This window comes from Manacus candei, unplaced genomic scaffold (assembly GCF_025592945.1).
Source record: "Manacus candei isolate 608988 ecotype Guabito, Panama unplaced genomic scaffold, ASM2559294v1 h1tg000005l, whole genome shotgun sequence".
NCBI lineage: Eukaryota > Metazoa > Chordata > Aves > Passeriformes > Pipridae > Manacus > Manacus candei.
Genome location: NW_026138053.1, coordinates 22,314,104 through 22,332,526, shown reverse-complemented (window position 1 = coordinate 22,332,526; position 18,423 = coordinate 22,314,104). Strand labels below are relative to the sequence as shown.

Genomic DNA, 18,423 nt, shown 5'->3' with positions numbered 1-18,423 from the left:
TCTAGTCTGGGAATACCCACCTTTGCACATGTGCTGTGAAGTATTTAGTCTGCTGTACAAATACAGCTCACCTTGCTGCAGAGCTAAGTTCAAGTGAATGGAAAGCCTTAATTTCCTTCCTTTTCCTGCAAATCTGTTCCCTTTGCATTTGTGTGGTTCAGTGCAGAAAAAGAAAATAGAATTAGTTTTGTTCCACAACTTGTTCTGTGGCAGCTGCCTGAAGGCCAGTACGCTGGTTATATATACATGTTGCTGTTTCCTGTTAAAAGTTTACTTCAATAAACATCGTAAAATAAAATAAGGATTTGATGGGTAATCAAGTTCTTATCAGTATGTTTCCCTTAACTTGCACTCAGACAAGCATTCCATCTTTTTGTACTCACTAATGCCCCTCTCCACATAGTGGTTTTTTTTTCCCAGTGAACATGAATATTAAAAATACCAACCAACTTTTGTAGAAACCTTTGCAGAATAGGCTGTTCCATCCAATCTGCTTGTGCTGTACCCTTGAGTCTCTTTACAGGAGTTATGTCCAGTTCTCTTATTGCTTACTGAGGCTTCAGAACCAAATCAGTGCTTTCTTAGGTATTTTCTTACAGACTGAAAACCTGTTAACTGTTTCTGGATCTTCAGGGCTTTTCTTACACTGCTGACCTGGTTGGTAGTAAGTGGGAAAACATGATCATCCTATTTGAAATGAAATGGATACTCTTGGATTATGTGCATTTCCAATACAAGTTCCTGCTTTTCGGGAACTTCTGATCTCTTCTTTGGTTTAGTTATCAGATTTAACTTAGTCCCTTGCTCTGTGCAAAACCAAAGCTGTTTTTTTCAGGGAGCTTACATGAACATACATGATGAGTGGGAGTGAATTCTGATTCAGAAACTTTCAGAGATGACAAGGAATAGATGGTGATGAGCCATGTTCTGTGGTGAGTTGTTGATAGCAGTTACTGGTCTTGTAAAGCCCTGTGAGAGGAATGTCAGTCTCAAATATTTCTTTAAATACAACAGGAAACTCCTTTTTGACCAGACAAGTTGGTGCCTATGGGACTTGTTGAGGGGATTCTGAAGGGCTTCTCTGGGCACTTTTTTCTCTCTCAGTACTTCATAGGCAAGTGAAGGGTGTTGCTGTGCAGAAAAACAGAATGGCTGAGGTCTCCTGCATCTGTGTGACTGGGGGGTTCTGTTGTCTTGTTCAGAGTATTATAGGAAGGAATGTTTACTTTCTCATATTTGCATTGGAAAACAAATGTTCCAATAAAGTGGAAAGTTTCTATCTGATCTGTTAATGAGTTTTCAGGATTATTCTCTTTTCTTCACCTCTGGACTTCTCATTCCTCTTAGGTTTTATTTTGTCCCTTTTTCTCTGTCTGTGATTTAGCCTCCTGCCCTTAGTATTCATAGGTATGTTGTTCCCATCTTGTATTTCATCTTGGGCTTGTATCTATTTTATAAAGTTCTGCTTTACCCATCTTCTCCCCCGATTTTTATTGCTGCCTTAGGCTTTTTCTTCCTCTTCTTTTTTTCTCTTCTACCTTAGGAGAAGAAAACAGCTCTCACATGCCTCTCCTTACCCCTTCCTACCTTAATTTTAAATTAACTGTAGAAGAACTCTCCACTTTGTCACTCGATACAACCCATTTTGAAACTTCCCAGTGTGTGGCAGAAGCCACTCACTTTGCCATTGTCTAGGTGCTTTTCCTTGTATCCAACTTTACAAATGACCTTAGCAATTAGACTAGAACAGGATGGTCAGATATAAAGTTGTATGGACTTTTACAATGTGTTGTTGTACAACAAATAAATACCTTCAAGTTTACGTGATCCTTTAACATGCTCATACTTGCTTTAAGTACAACATTCTGATAGTTAGGCTTCTCCCTTTCTCCAGCCTTTTGACTGAAAACATATTCATTTTATTACTTTCTTTTTGAATGATAGGAACGTGTAAAAACCCTTGAATTTGCCAGAGACTGAAAAAATGCACCTGTTTATGTTTTATTTAGCAAGTCTTTATTTAAAAGAATAAATGCGGCAACAGAGTTATGTCAAGTGAGTAATGATCTAAACTTGTGCCTGACTGCACCTTTGCATAGGTCATTCGGAAAGGCTGGCTGACCATCAACAATATTGGCATCATGAAGGGAGGATCCAAGGAATACTGGTTCGTTCTAACCGCGGAAAGCTTGTCCTGGTATAAAGACGATGAGGTAAGGAACGGAGAACTTTATACTACTGGGGAAAAGAAAAGTACTAATTCAGTCTTCTGATACCAGCTTGAAATATTAAATCAGCTTGTACAGCCTTGAACTGAAAGATTGTTGTAAGGTTTTAGCTGTGTTTTTTGAATTTCTATTTTGATTCATGAAGAATGCTGAGTGTCTAAGACTTCTGTTGAAATGCTGATAACAAGGAAAGGGTGTTGTGGGGGGTGTTTTTGTTTGTTTGTTGTTTTCCTTTTTTCCTCTCTTCCTGTGATTTCCACACATTGCTCTAAAAAAGAAAAAAAGGGAAAAAACCCAAGCTGTTCTGAGATGTTGTGGATATTTTCCTGTGCCTGTTTGGGCTGCTCTTACACATCTACTGTAAGTTGATCATAAATAGTCTGGGTAGAGTTACTTTTAAAAGTAACTACAGCAGTTGGTTTAATGATAACAATTCTTCGTCCTCGTATTCTGAGATGGTGAAAAGCCTGTCTACAGAGTTCTGTAGCTGTTGGTATGGATTTTCAGATTTGACAAAAAGTGTGCTTTTGTGGATGATCAGTAAATCTGAGGTGAGTAATATGGGAACTGGAAAAAGCATTTCTCTGGTGAAAAGGACATCAAGGTTGCTCACTATATTGAATATACCAGTAGGAAGCTTGTTAGTTCTGTTTCATTACTTTTTCAACAATGTTTGTAATGATGTGCTCTATCCAAAACTCCAGCAGTATTTTGAAGGTTAAAATAGGATTATTATGTGCACTGTCAGATTTATGGTAAGGCCTTTGTGGGTCATTTTAAGGTTTGTGTTGGTGTTTGTAGAAAAATTGGGTTCTGAATTTTTTTGAAGTTAAGTATTTCCAGCAAAAATTTAGTGATTTTTTAGGGTGAACCAGTTCATTGGATGGAAGAGGCACAGGTAAAGAGAAAGTTTGAAATGAGCTGTAAAACATCACTCAATCTTTCCATCTTAATCTAGATAATAATCACAAGACTGGCTGATCCCAGCAAAACAGGGAGCTGGTTGATGGGGACTGCAGACAATTCATATTCTCTCTAAACTAGTGTAGTGTTTTACTGCAGTAGATTTTCTGGAAGCAGCGGGGAGAGGTCCTGCAGTGCATGTGTGTAGAGTCAGAGCTTTCCTGAGTCCTGCAAATTCAGGATGTGGTACTTGCCATAGGGAGTTCCCTCAGTAATGCTGCTGATGGTGGAAACTGTGCTGGTCAGTAGGGTTGGTTTGGTTGGTTTTTTTCCTTGGGTCAGTGGCTATTTTGGGACAGACCTTAAGACTGAGGGACAAATTAGGTTAATTTTTAAGATTTTGCCCCTTGCTCTTTTATTTAAGCTTTAAAGGGATTCAAATGTATTTACTGTAACAGGAAAACAAGTGTGTGTCAGGCAGAGGGGAGGAGCCACAGGATAAATGTTAAGAGGGGAAGTTTTATTCTCAAATTGCATTTCTTTCAAAGTATATTTCAGCAAAAGTCGCTTCATGAATTTGAAGATTTGAAGTTGCTGGGTTTTGTGATCTGCCTTAAGGTTACTAGAACTTACTTTCTTAGGTTCAGTACAGGTAACTGGAACTAAAACAAGCGATGGGGGGAATTAACACCCCTTGCTGTGTTCTGTCTCAAGCAGTTGGAGGTGCATCCAAGATGTGCTATGGCAACTTTTAATGTAGTTTTTTTAGACTTTTTTGAGTCTGGTCTTTGTTTAATGCGGAATATAAAAATTCCTAAAAATGCTAATGGTATGTCTCGTGCAATGCAACTTTAAAAAATAAATAGTTAGTTTTGGTAGTCTGCTGGAGGGAGTCACCTGGGAAACTCAGAATAGTACATGGAAAGAAATAGCCACTGGGTGATTTCTAAATACATATTTTAAAGTAATGTCTCTTAATTGCCAAACAGTTATGTTTTGAGAGTCATGAAAATGCCAGTAGTTCATTCAGGCCAATATGGGAGCTCACTGAGGAAATATCATAGAGTGGCAAGAGAATATAATAGGATAGTACTATTCTGTGCATAGGATAGTACTATTCTGTGCTTTGCTGGTGGAAAAAGTTCCTCCTTAAGTACAGATTTGCTGTATAATTTGATTATGTTTTCCTGGTAAAGAGTATACAAAGTTATGATTTTTAATTTTTTTTTTTGTACTGAACCTTTCATAGTAGGACTGAAAAAAAATTAGTAAGGTCTGTTCTAGCTCCTTTTTGAAGAAGGTCAAAGCCACAGCTTGGCTGTTAGTCAAACGACAAGTGACTTGTTTCAGAAACAGACACTATGGGCTTTGAAAATAAAGAAGTACATATATGATCTCCTGGCCGAATTCCAATTTTTATAATTGCGTTTTGCCTCCTTAAAACGTTCTCCTCACTTTCAGCATGATTTGGTAGTTGTCACATCCTGTTCTCAGCTGCTGACTGAACCGGCTTTGTGCGGGCGTGTTTCCCCCCTGGTGAGATTCACAGTCTCGGGGATGTGAGAAGCGATAACCGTGTTTGTGTCTCTGGCTGTGCCCTTCGGGGTCGTGGGGAGTTCGGAGCCCCGTCCTCCCTCTCGGGCTGGTCACTGCTGCATCCCCTCACGGCAGCACCGATCCCTCCCTCGCAGCTGGGGACGATGCAGAGTCAGGTCTCACCTTTGTCGTTTTGCCACTGCGATGGCTTTGTTCCCCTGTGCCTGTACCCCTGAGCTAGGAATGTGGTAGCAGCTTCGTACCAGAGAGCTCTGACAATGTACTTTCCAAAACTCCAGTGCCTGCTGGGGCCTCCAGGGCTGTGTACCCCCTCTAGTGTAAGCTGAGACCATTTTCTAGTCTGGAATTTACTCTGACATCAAAATCACCCTGAGTGCTAGTGGTTGCTTGCTAGTGCCATGAGAAGGATGTAAATGGCTTCCTTTATTTGCGAGGTGCAGCTTTGATGAATCCACAATGGAATGCATTTTGAAGCAAGTTGCTTTGGCAAAAGACTTCAGATTTTGCTGTATGATATCAGTGTTACAAAAGAAAGAATTGGTTTCTTGACATGGTTTCGTTGCTGTCAAACATACAACAGGATTTTACTCCTGGTGAGAGGGACTCTATGCCTAAGAATGCTTCTTAGGCTTGTTATTATGGAAATATCCAGTTGATGTTGGAACAGTGTGCTTAAAGCAGTTACAGTATTAGTTCTGTCAGTACTAATCTGGGTTAGTTTCTGATCCTGCACACAGTTGCTTGTGTTCATAACTTTGCTGTGTGACCAGGACCATGACTTTGTGCTTTTCCACTTAAAAACGAAACAAGGAAAATGCTGTGCACCTCTTTGAGGCTGCTGTAAATAAGTGCAAGATTAGAATGTTCAGTGACCCTACAAATACAGCTTTATTTCGTAGAGTATTCCATGTAATCCCAGCTGGAGCGTTTTAAGGCACAGCTACACACACGATTAAATTTGAGCATTTTAGCTTTCAGTTGTTACTGTCTTATTAAGTAGCATTAACGGAGGTTCATTGAGAGTCAACCTGCAAATACAAAGTTTGTGAATTAGCCACTTCTGTGTCAGGATGAAATGGACTTTGGGAACGTGGAATGCTTGTGAATCCAAAAGCTCTCAATGTAAACAAATGGCTGTCATTTGTAAAGTTGTGTAGCATTTTTACAGGGCATGGTCAGAGACTGTGATTTTATTATTATTTCTAAAGCATCTAGAGATTTTGCTGGCATTATTGGGGTGCAAAGGAATCCAAGCTGCACTCTAGGATTAGAACTTCTAAAAATGTGAAATTTACATGTATTGGGAAAATCCCCTTTGGTCTTATTTTCAAAGAAAATATTTCCATTCTGTTTCAATAGGAAATGATAGTATTGTCAACATCTGGTCATAGACGTAGTTTGTATTATAATTTCACAGTTTATTCCCAATTGTAAAAAAAAATTGTTATGTGAGATTTGGGAGCAAGATACAAAAAAGTAAGTGAGGAGGTGAGAAAGTGGCAAGGGGAGAAGTTACTCTAAGGTCTGATACTGTGTGTGTTTACAGAATTAACTTGCCCCACAACAGACTTGCCCCTTGGCTTCTGTGGCAAGCAGGAATGTCAGTGAGTTTGATACAGCAATAATCTAATAATGCAAGTTGCTCAAGTTATGCCTAGGAATTAAATGGAAGGACAAAACATATGGAGGTGCCGCAGAGCTGCGTATAAATAAAACTTACTGTTAGTGAGTTAATGAGAACAACTAGGAAAAGAGTACTATAGGAAGCACAGTAAAAATTTCAGCAGTGGGTTTTATTGTAGTTTATAGGCAGTGTTTGACTCTGGGTGGGTTGCAGCACGCAGCTTGGTACTGACCGGCCGTCTGGGATCCAGTGACTCGTGGCTGGAGCTGGTGGTGCAGGTGCTCTGGGGTGTCAGAGCCGTTTCCCACTGGCGGCTGTTCCCTCAGGCTGGGTTGTCATGCGACTGCCTGTCTGTGCCTGCTGTACAGGTGAGAGGATGTTCTGCACAGCAAGTGTAGACAGGCAGACACATGACAACTCCGTCCAGCCAGTCCCTTGGAGCCATCACCGCTGGTGTGCAACACTTTGTACCAATCCAGTTTGGGGGGGCTTTGTTGGGGGGGAACACACATAACAGAATTAAACTTTAAAGCATTAGGAGCTGTAGAACAAGAACAGAACTTGATTTTATTCAGAAAAGCAGCATTTTGGTACATGAGTTATCGTTGTGCTGACATGTATCGGGGGGGCGATTTCAACAGACTGGTCACACTGAACATTTGGAAAAGCGAAAAGAACTGAAGCCAGCGTTTATTTTATATGCAATTCATACAGGGTTTTGCCTGCAGATTGTACTTGCACATAGTAATTTAACCAGATGTTTTTACTCTTCATGGAAGCACAGAAATACTGAAGTTCAAGATAAAAGATATGTTTATACAGTGCATATTTTCTAAGAGCAGATAAGTACAATAATCTGGCATGTTAAAAATAAAAATCTTTCTGTATAAATGGAGGCAGCCACTTGCACATTAACCCCATTATAGGGAACATGCTGGAAAGAAAACTGGTTGCATTTTATATCAGTTTTGCTAATATGCAAGAGCTACACATGTGTGATATTTCTTTTAGTATTTTGGTTTGCATATTTCATTTTAGCTTTCTCTCAAAATACGTACTTTGTATGACCTTGTAAAATTTCAGTAATTTTTTTTCCCCTTAAATATAGACCGTACTATAGATCAAAAGTCTGCAAATAGCATCATTTCACATCACAAGATGTGGTACTTGGCTGAATTTTTCTGTATGCAGAATACACACAGTGACTGCAATCCAGTTTTGCAGTGACATTTGCCACATCACTGGGGTGTTGTTTCCAAAGGTATAAAACACTCTGGAACGTTAAGAGGGGAAAAGGATAGTTGTATCAATTGTCTGTACAGATTAAACGTTTCTGGTTTATAATGGTGTTCTTGAATCTCTGTTGCTCGCTAGTGCCACCATAGGTAACAACAAACCAGTGCTTTCAAACCCTTCTCAAACATATTCCATACAGAACAGCAGCCAAACAGTTTTTAAGTTCCAGCCTGAAAACTGATTATAAAAGGGATGCATTTACCAACAAGCTAAAGGTGGGGGTAGTGTTGAGGTTTTAAACTAGACGAATAATAAATGAATATGTGATTATTCAGGTGTTCTGACTCTAATAATTATTTTGCCATGAAGAAAAATATACATTTTAGGTAATATGCAAGCTGAGTGTACAAGTTAAGATTATCAGTTATATGAATAAAATTTTCCTTGAACCTAATGAGGTGGAATAAGATATCTTAAATAAATGAATAAAGCACAAAACATGGCTAGCTAATTCAGACATGAAAAATTAATTCCAATACATTAAATAATTTGTCTTTATAATACACCTACTTAAATTTTTGTAGCTCTAAGTAAAATTTTAGGAGTATGCTTTAAGTTGATGTCTTCCTACCCACTTGACCATTTTGAAGAAAAACAAAAGTGGCAAATTAGAAGTACTTTTAAAATAAGTATAATACAATGATTGTTTCATAGATTTCGTCACATTTAACTGCTTCATTTAGTTGGAAGAAAATTAGGTCTCGCTTTCTGTGTTATGCATCCTTCTTGAATTAGCAAAGAATTGTACAGTAAAATTCATAGTAAAAATGATTGGAAGAATAAAAGTATAATTTTATATAATAGGTTTTCTATTAACAACTACCAGGGACATTGTGCTGGAAGGAAAGTCTTAAGTGGAAAGTTTGTGCGGTCTTTCTAATAACTGTACACAAGGAGAATTCATCAAAGAATCAGCAAAAAGCTTTACATCTCAAACACAGGCAAATTTATCTTCCCTCCAGTTAATGCCTTGGGTGCTGCTAATGACTAGATAGTTATCTCCACTTGATTCTTATTTAAAAACTGAAATTCCTTGCAATTGTAGTAAACTTGCTAAAAGGGCTTTTTGCAAGCACATTTTTGTGTGCTGTGTCTGGATGGCTCACTGAGTCAGTAAAGGGCTTGAGAATATTTTAGAATACTTGTAACAAAAAAAAAAATCTTGTGATTGTCAATATTATATTTACAGAAAACCTATGTTAAGGATTTGACTGTAAATATTGGTACCTTGGAAACTGAGTTGAGTACTGTATTCTCTCCAGCGGTGAGCAGGACTTTTTATTTAAGGGAAGGTTGTTATTTTTAGATACTGCTTTGCAATGCTGCATAAAATACAGTACAGAAGTACAGTAGCATTATTCAGGAAAGTTTCATTCTTAACTGTGGCATTTCCTGTCTTTTTGTAGGTTTAAACCTGACCCTTAATAGTATTTCAATTAAGAATTTTTTTTCCTAAATTAAGTACAGTTCAGGAAGCAAAGCCTTTTACAAGTAAAAGTAAAGTTGTACTATCGATTAAAATCTATTATTTAAAAGAAAACCCAACACACTAAGGTTTAGGGTTTTTCATTTTCCGATCTGCTTAGCAGATTTCAATTGAAAGATTATAATAATTTAACATTCTATGCAGAAGCCTAGAATTTTTATGCAGGTATTTTACTATTTTGGTTATAATATTTTCCATATAGGAATGATACTTGGGTGGTCTGGGCGCACGGTGATAGTGCAGGAAGGGGAGCAAGGAGCATGGAGAGGGTGGCAGTGCTTTAGTCCTCTGAAAATACAGATGCACTAAATAGCACTGGGAATAGTAATACAGAAGACAACATGCAAGTTAATGACAGGGCAGAAAAATGTCAAATGACATGGCTTCTTTTAAAGTAACTAGTTTTTTTCACATTTGGATGCTTGTTTGATCTATATTTATTTCTGTAAAGTTGACTGATTTGCCCCCACCCTTCTTTCTTTTTCCTTTTTTTTAACATTAAAGGAATAACTACAAAAGGGTTGAAATATTTTCTTCCTCTCTCCTATTTAATTTTGTTGAGTGCACCAAAAAAAAATTACACTCCTTAAAGATTAAATAAAGTCCATTATATTGAAACACCTATTTAAATGGTCATATTGGCTTTAAATTGCTTTTCCTGGCTTTGGGCCTTTTATGGTAATAATGTATATAATTTAGTTCATAAAACAGGCTTAAGCATTGGTATCGTCCTGGTTTTAGAGAACTCTCACTATGATTTAGTATGCATTGGGTCCTGCTAATTTTTCTAGTCCTTGCAAAAAGTAATGTTTGCTGGTGTTTTGGTTTCTGCTTTTTTTTTTTTCTCTTGAAATATTTATGTGCAGCTATCTTGTGTTTGTTGACATGCATATTTAAAACCTCTTGTTTTAGAACTATGGAAATCTCTTTTCTGTGATTATGATCAACTAGAAATTGTTTCAACTAAAACAGCACTGCTTTAAGAACCCCAGAATCACTTAATTTACTTTGAAAATGTTTTGGTTACTGAGCCAAAGTCGATATACTTCCTTATTCATTCCTAACAATACAGGCTTTCTTTCCATATCTGTTGCTTTGCACACTGCATTTCCCCCCCCTCCTTTTCAAGCCCCATGCCAAGGGGGCCTCCTCGATCTCAGCCTTACAGTCTAAAAATGTAACTTTGAGGAGTCATGGGTGTATGGGAGGGGAATCACTTCCTAAATCCAGAAAGGTCATTTAAAATAAAGATTAATGCAAATAGTGGACTAGAGATAAGAGAAATACTAGTTCTGTATATTTTCATTGCCCTTGCTTATTTAGCAAAAGTTAACACAGGCTATCTGAAGCACTATTTTCACGGAGAGCCTATTATTCCCTGGATAATAGTATTTCCTTTTTTAATTTCTAGATCAGAATTATTAAAAAAAAAACAATAGCTTTGCAAGTAAGCATTAGAGAGAAAAAAATATTTGCTAACGATCGCATTCCCCTTGAAAGCAAAACCGAGTGAGTTTCTTAACAAGATTTGGAAACATTTTTCTGCCGCTTAAGCAAAGTCTAAGGCATAAAACTTTTCAGATTTGCTATGCCTTAAACAGCACTCAGAGACTGAGAAATATTAATGCAAGTTTGAATCTGGTTCCGTTCCTTTAATTTCTTCCTGTCGCTTCAGATTTTCTCTTAATAACCACATTTAACTGTGTGTTGTAACTCCACTTTAAAGCAGGATGAGAATAAAAATTCCATCTACTCGTACTATGAGGGATTAAACCCCACTGATTTAATCCTAAAAATAATCTTCTGCAAAATAAAGGGAGAGAGGGCGAATAACTTCTAAGTGTACATACACATTGAAAAAGAGGTATTTTAGTCAAAAGGCATAAGCTTTGCTGAGGGGCAAAGGGGAAATGACTGTGCTAGTTCTGGCTTTGTAGGCTTTAAGGCAGCCAGAACAGGCACTGTCACGGTAACGCTCCGCGACCGGCTCTCCCCAAGAGCACTTCTATTGATTATCGAAGGAGCAATGGGAAAGGTAATCAGAATATACATACTTAAAAAAAGAATAAAGTACAGCATCAAGGCTGCCTAAAAACACAACACACATTCTGCAAAACTGGCTGGTTATAATGCTAATGGCTGCATATTTATGCTGATCTTTTTATAGTATAGCTATTCCAAGCCTTCCTGGCAATAATGAGCACCATATAGATGGGGTTTTTTTCCGGTTGCAGTAGTTTGTTACTAGTGTTAACTTTAGGGGAGCTGACTCTGGAGTTCAGCCGGTATCGAATTGCAGCCCAGACTTTTTGTATTATTTTGTCCGTGGGGATTTCATTCAGCCTGAGGGTTTTTTTCCCCTACCAGGACAGCTGGAAATTCACCAAAGCAAACTTCTGCATTCGTTTACAAATTCCATGTTTATCAGTGGGATTCAGGACAAAGTAACTTATCATTTTGAATGTTAGAATTATCAGCGATTCAAAGTACACATGAGAGCGGCAACAATCAATTGGTGCTGATCAGTCATATGCAACGGCCAACCAGGTATCGGGATGGAAAGCTGGTTTTTCCCTTTTATTTATTTATTGAATTTTTTTTTTCCCCCATCACATCCTGAACTTTAAGAGGTAATTTTTCCTGACAGTCAAAGATTTTGTATTCTACATGGCAGCAGCCAACCATGGAGTAGTCGGTTTTCCTATGGTTTCCCTCCCAGTTTTCATTAGCACACATAACATAAGTTACTTGCAAAGAAGTTTCAACTGCATATGAAAATCTAAGTACAGTTTTCCCAAAGGTGATATAATATATTTTATAATAATTTAAAATATTATTCATGCATTCTTTTCTATTATTTTATTACTTTAAAAGGAAATAATTTTTAAAAATCGATCTTCAGATCATAGTTCACAACAGGAACTAGTCAGAATACATACTTCTAGCAAGCCTAGAAAAATAAATTAAATACTCCTTAAATATTTATACTGACGGCTACAAGTAAAAAAAAAATAATTAAATTTACCTTTTTAGTTTGTGGGGAAAAAATGCTTTATTTTAAATTAAAATAAAAAAAAAAAAGAAATGACCGACTTTAACTCTACTCTTGTACACTTCTCTAGGTAATATACCTCTAGGCAATATACCTCTCTCATTTCTTGCATAGGTTTTAGTGCACCATCAGAGCTCCATCTTTCTTGCAGTGATGACTGGAGGAAGGGGGGAGGGGAGTCACCTAGGTTCGCCAGGTCATAGGCCAGGTGTTCTTCCAAAGTAGGCCTTACCAGAATGTCTTCCCCGCTTTATTCTGAAGTCCTCCTTTTTCACAGTGTCCCTTAGCGTTTCTTATTCCCTAGTGTGCAAAACCTGCGAAGAAAAATACTGTATATGAGATCTGAAAGGAGCAATAAGTGTCTTCTCCTTGGCAATAGCAACTTGCGTCCCCAATAGTCCATGCCGCTGCTTTCCCTTGCCCAGTCTAACCAATGTGCAGACTACTGTACAACAGCATTGTCCTGAACAGGTAGTCTGAACACTGGGGCGACGGAGCAGGATCTCCGGACGCGTCTATTTATTTATTTTAAATCCTCTTTTAGTCTCGGGGAAAAACTGCCTTCCTGCATCACGGGTTGTGCTCGGCTCTCCCTCACACTCTGCAGCACTCACTGAAACACACTGAAGTGCTGTGATTTCCAGTCTTGACGTGGCACATTTGCAGCAGACTGGGGATCTGGCAATGAATTTAGGACCAGGAAAAGGGGGAGGGCTGGGCCTGAGAGTCCATATATGGGATGATGTCACCCTGGGGAGGTTTGGGTATGCACTGTGCCGCTGGTGAGACCGCTAGAATTGCCTGCTCTCAGACATGGGTCTGTGTATAAAATGGTACCAGATGTTTTAGTGTAATGTTAAGCAGTCATTTCATCTTCAGGCCAGATTTTTTTCTTCAACTGGGCAGGAAGTGGGCCCCAGTATGGAAAAGCTGTAAAAAGTCAAGATGTACAGTTTCACTGCAGCCAACAGAGAGCGAGTTAATGTAGACGCAGAATTTGCTCTTTTTGAAGGCTGAAAAACCGAATTTATAAAAAGGATTCTGCTTGGGAAGCTAATGTAATAAGCCAGTGCTTATTTTCTTTCTTTTTAATGACTCTAGTTGTGCTTTTCTATTTTGGCATTTCAGACCAAGAAAAGGGCAAATAGGTTCATTTTTTCTTGGAACTGTCAGCGGCATGCAGGCTGCCGAGACTTGAACAGTAATTAGAGTTACTTCCTGAAAGTGAAGCCCCCATGAAAAGTCTGGAGAAATGTTCTTTGTCATAGCCTCTACATGAGTAATTAGTTCCACATGTGGCCTTCCTATTTCCCTTCAGCTATTTTGGCTGGCTGGTTGAATACTTTGCTATAGCTCAAGACTTAAAGAAGCTTTAAAGTTTTCATTTCAAGCATCCACTGTGAAAATAGCTATTTCTGGTGTCATAATAAATTGCTTCTGGTAGATCAGTGCTATTAGGCCTGGCATTGTTTTTCACTGGTAACCCTGCTGGTCCCATTTTTCTTTTAATGGTGCTTGGTGGAATTATTCTGCTGAATTTTATCTTTGATGTTTACCAGATCTATTGAATTTTGCCAAGTATGACTTTACCGTAGATTTTAAGATATTCTCCCCACAGGCACCCGGCCTTGTTCTCCTGTAATCTTTTTTCTTTGTTGAGAAACAACATTTTGTTGAATCTAAGTGTTGTACTTGGTTTTGTTGTGTGCTTTTTTAAATTTTTGTTTTGGTTTGGTTTGGTTTTTAATCTGCCTTAGCCCATGGTCTAAAACAACAGCTAACAGATCAAGTTAGCTCTGCTGAAGTCGAACCTGGAGGAGATCATGTGTAGGTCTGTGTATGCACCGTATGGAACTGTTGCCAGTAGGTTTTTTTCTGCTTAGAGTTCTAAAGCAAATGTCAGTATCTGGAACATATTCTGAAAGGTAGATCTCCACCAACTTCCTCGACAGCAATGTATGTAAATCTAAATGTGTGCTGTGAGCTCTGGTGTCCTAAATACCTTTTGCAGGATTTGGTTCTTCCTAACTGACGGCACATTCTGAGAGAGCCATGTCTCCTAGAGGCGTGTGCAGGGCAGGTTGCAGAAGTCAAACTTCAGGGAGAAGGAATGCAATAAACTTGGACACTGGGGAAATTGGAATTGGAGTCTCAGTCCAATGAAAAGGAAAAGTGACCTTCAGGCTGCTTTGTGGGGGTGGCAGACCAGGCACGTCTGCTTCAGATTGCGCATCCTTCAGTTCTCCCATTTGGATCACGGTGGGCTAGTGTGTGTCCAGGCAGTGGTGGGGTTTCTTATTTAATTAGCAAAGGTGAAAGTTTGAAGAAGCTATGGAAAGAGGTTTAACGTGAACTGTGCTTTTGGCTTTCTTAAAAACAGCAACACCACATCAGTGTGTTGGGGAAAGCGAGTTGGTGGGCAAGAAAAAGCTGTTATAATGGAGAAAGTAGAGCACACCATGGATAAACCGGGAGGGCTCCTCGTCTGCGTATCACTGCTTGTGTAGGAGCTGGCTTTTTTATTATATTCCCACTTGGCACTTGCCTTGTGGAAGAAGAATACGATTTTGGAAAGATTGAGTAGTGATTTTGGTGAGTGGGACCCTCAGTATAGCGTGTCAGATTTTCCCCAGTGAGGAGCTGTCAGAGATTAATTACTGCGTGTGTCATCAGAGCAAGAAATTATGTTGTCAAGAAAAGACAGTATTCCAGGGATCTTCTTTCCATACTGGCAGAAGGGGACATAGGCTGAATAAAACAGGAGGCAAAGCATTAATGACCCAAGCAGGCTCAGGGGCTGAGGGAAGTGGAGTTTGGAGTCTTGCTGCCAAGTGCAGCAGCATTAATCTGTGAATTTTTCCTGAGATGGTTACATAGAACTAGAATAGCTGACCATATTGTGGCCTGGAAATTTGTTCCCTGTAAGTTCTGTGTCCTGGCAAAAGCAGAGCTTCAGAGGAACGGAGGACAAGAACAGGGGGTTTGGGTTATTCCAGGTGCCCAGAAAGATGCTAAAACATTGTCAGGGAGAACCTCTATAGAGTGCAAAGCCATTCAGACCTCCCATGCACTTTTTCTGTCCTTCCTAAGGGCAGTTCAGCTACTTACACGCATCTGGGTTAGATGTTTAGACTCAATCCCTCCTTTTCCACTTGATCTGTATTTGGAAAGGAATAGGCCCAAAAGGCCACTGACATTTCCATTCCTTCTGATACCAGGTTCAGACTAGACAGGAAAGATTTGAAATCATCCACTAAATAGCTCCCCATCTATACTGTGGGATTTAAACTGCTTCCGGTCGACATGCAGCATGGCAGCCTGCTCTCATGGTTGCAGTAATCTCCACTCACAGAGTCAGTATCAATAATAAATTGTTACCCATAGTTTATTGTAAGTGCCTTCCAAAGATAGTGATGAACTTCATTTTTCATGAGAATATCATCGTGCTGACATTTTCTGCTGCGTCTACGAACTCAGTCTGATGATTAAATTATTTTGCACAAGCCTAGAACATTCTATGGTTTTTAGCTTGGAGGAAAGTAAGGATTTTGAAAAGTCCAGCTTCTTCATTAATGCTTATTTGGAGGACTACTATGAAAAAGAAAATAGCTATATTTCTGCTGGATTGTTTTCTTTTCCTGGCAGACAGCAGTGTAGTGCCAGGCCATTCTTTGTTCTGAATGGGATGGGCATCTTTGAAATGGTCATGAAGTGTGTGGTGAGCATGGGAGCTGTGTGCTTCTTGTAGTTTGTAAAACATCCCAGACTGCATTTACACAGTGAAGCAGCTGAACTGCCACTAACCTGTGTTTTTACATTGAAAAGTTACCAGTGCCTGGACAATTGTAAATTTTGTATCTCTGCTTTTCAAAGCTCTAGATACAATCCAGGGAACTACAGAAGAGTAAGTGCGATGTCTCGAGCTGGAATAATAGCAGTTGTTTTTGAAATTCTGCAAGAAAAAGTTCTCTGCTATAATTTGCTCTAGATTTTTTGCACATCCAGCAGTAAAGGTTAACCCTTTTTGGCACTGAGTAAGCTAAACCATGATTTGAAAGAATTAGAAACAGGTAGGTGTAGGATACAGGGATCGGTACAGATGGACTGTCATTGCCATCATAGCAAAAAATCCCTGTAAAACTGCCTTCAGGGTCTATTTTGGAGCTGAGTGAACAAAGTGAGTAGTAGAGAATTAAATGCCAACGAGAGTGAACAAATGCAAGTGAATAGTCTCAATTTTGTCCACTTTTATCCAGAATGCTTGGGATATGGGTGCAAGGAAGAAGATAAGGGTATTCAGGGAGAGAAGAGGTGATAGTGGAGGAAGCATGTATCTGATCCTTGCTTCTGTAGAGTTTGTCACCGTTCTCTTAACCAAGGAATATCGCTTATGGTTGAACAACACCTAATGCAGTCTTGCAATTCTGTTGTTTCTTGATATTCCACTGCAACCTGACTCATTATTTTTTTAATTTTAAATTTAAAAAAAAAGAAATTTTACCCCTTAGCTATTTTGTTAATTCTGGCCAGTGCACATAGGAACGATTTGTGCTTTTAAGTAGCTGTGCCCGTTGTTATGAGAACATGCTGTGAAGTGTGGTGCTCTTTTTGAGCTTGTACCATCATCCTTATCTGTTGATTTAAGTATTAATCCACGATGTCTGGAAAAACTGTGAGGCTGGCAGCAGTTTATCAGAGCTTTAAAGAAGCCCCCTTTTTGTAGGGCCCGCTGTATGAGGGCTGTATGACTGCTGAGAGCCACATCCGTGTGCTGCACAGTTTCCCAAGCAGTCTGGCCTCAGTATTGCAGTGAGTGATTTGATCTTTTATGAATGACCTTAGTGTAGCCCAATGCCCCTCTGTTATGTAGTTCCTATAATGCATAATGGACTGGTGAAAACCGTAGCCTCTAAACACTGTATTCCCTGTTCCCAGTCCTGTTCCTTCCCCTGTTCCTTACTACTTGTCCCCTCTGTCTTTTCCCTCCTCATCAGACATGTGGCTTGGATGCTTTGGTATATTTACCCTTTCACCTTCCTCTACCCAATCCCCCTTTCCTGCTCTGCATATGTGCCTTCCCTCAAACTTCATTTGAGATTGTGGGAGAGATATGAATGGGGAGAAACAGGAGCTGGAAAGGGTTAGTTCAGCTATTCTGGGCATATAACAGAGTTGAAATTCCTAACAACCAAGTTTAGGAACCTGTGTTTCCCTTGTTTTTGGTGGGCAGGGGATAAGTCAGCACCTCTGAGGTGGACACTTGTAGTGAGCCACTGCTGATTTCTGTCCTTGTAGGTGTGAGGAACTAAACAGGAGGTTCAGTACTGATGCCACTTTTTCCTGCCTCATTAGCAGTCTGGTTATGTTCCTCCTGGTTGCAGTGTGTGTATCACTTTGTAGTCTGTATTGCTCAGTAGTATTTTTTTGTTTGCCTGTCTAGCCAGTGGTTGAAGTTTATCAGTGAATAATCTGAAATGCTGGAAAATAACCAGAGTACCACAGAGCAGATATTTTCATATGCAGGTGTCTTTGTGGTCACTGCATTTTTCAGCTTAAACTTTGTGTATGTTCTCATACCATATTTGAATATCTGAACTGATTTTTGGATTAAATTGTTTTTGGGGAGCCAGATATACTCAGCACAGTGGTAGCAAATGATTATAATGACTGGCAATGTTCAGATTGCATAAGATTCATTCTTAGTGAAAAAAAAATAACTGCCTTTTTGAATTGTTGTGGCCTTAATGGGAGGTATCCTCTCTGGCTGTCATGTTTTTCTTCAGGAAAAGAACAGGATATGGAATAGCTTTGACATTTCCTTAGTCATTGCTTACTCATACACAACACACAATTAGTGGGGATGCAAAATTAGATGAGCTAAGTTAATTTTCATAATGGTGGGGAAGAGCATGATATGCCCTGCATTAACACTGTCCTCTTTCTTGACTGCTGTGATCTCCTCAACTGTGTTTTAGCCCTGAAGCACGTTAGTGTTAAGCTTTTGGACCCTTTATAAAACCCAGATGTGCAGCTGAATCAAGTGTCCTTTTTCCCCACTTGGACTGAAATAATTCAGTCAGGTTACAACATCACTGGGAGATCATTACACCTCCCACAGAAGATGTCACTTCTACTACAAAATGATTGTAGTGTTCAGTAAAGCAAAATGACTGCACAGGAAAGGGGGACAACACATTTCAGTGAGTTTAGGGGCTTGTTGTTTACTGCTTCAGGAAAGCGAAGATACATAATGAATAAACTCACAGTGGTTTTCCAT

At 39.2% G+C, this 18,423-nt stretch overlaps 1 protein-coding gene across 10 annotated transcripts in view; it reads left to right on the top strand.

The window, feature by feature from the left end:
• Positions 1-18,423, top strand: part of DNM3 (dynamin 3) — a 169,927-nt gene that overhangs the window by 48,689 nt on the left and 102,815 nt on the right. For all 10 annotated transcript variants that reach the window (XR_007907506.1, XR_007907505.1, XM_051805931.1 and 7 more), the window contains one exon: positions 2,100-2,213. Coding sequence is in view for 8 of the 10 variants with exons in the window: in XM_051805931.1 (XP_051661891.1) it covers positions 2,100-2,213 (114 nt within the window). In the remaining 2 variants the exon portion in view is untranslated. The remainder of the gene's footprint in view (positions 1-2,099; positions 2,214-18,423) is intronic.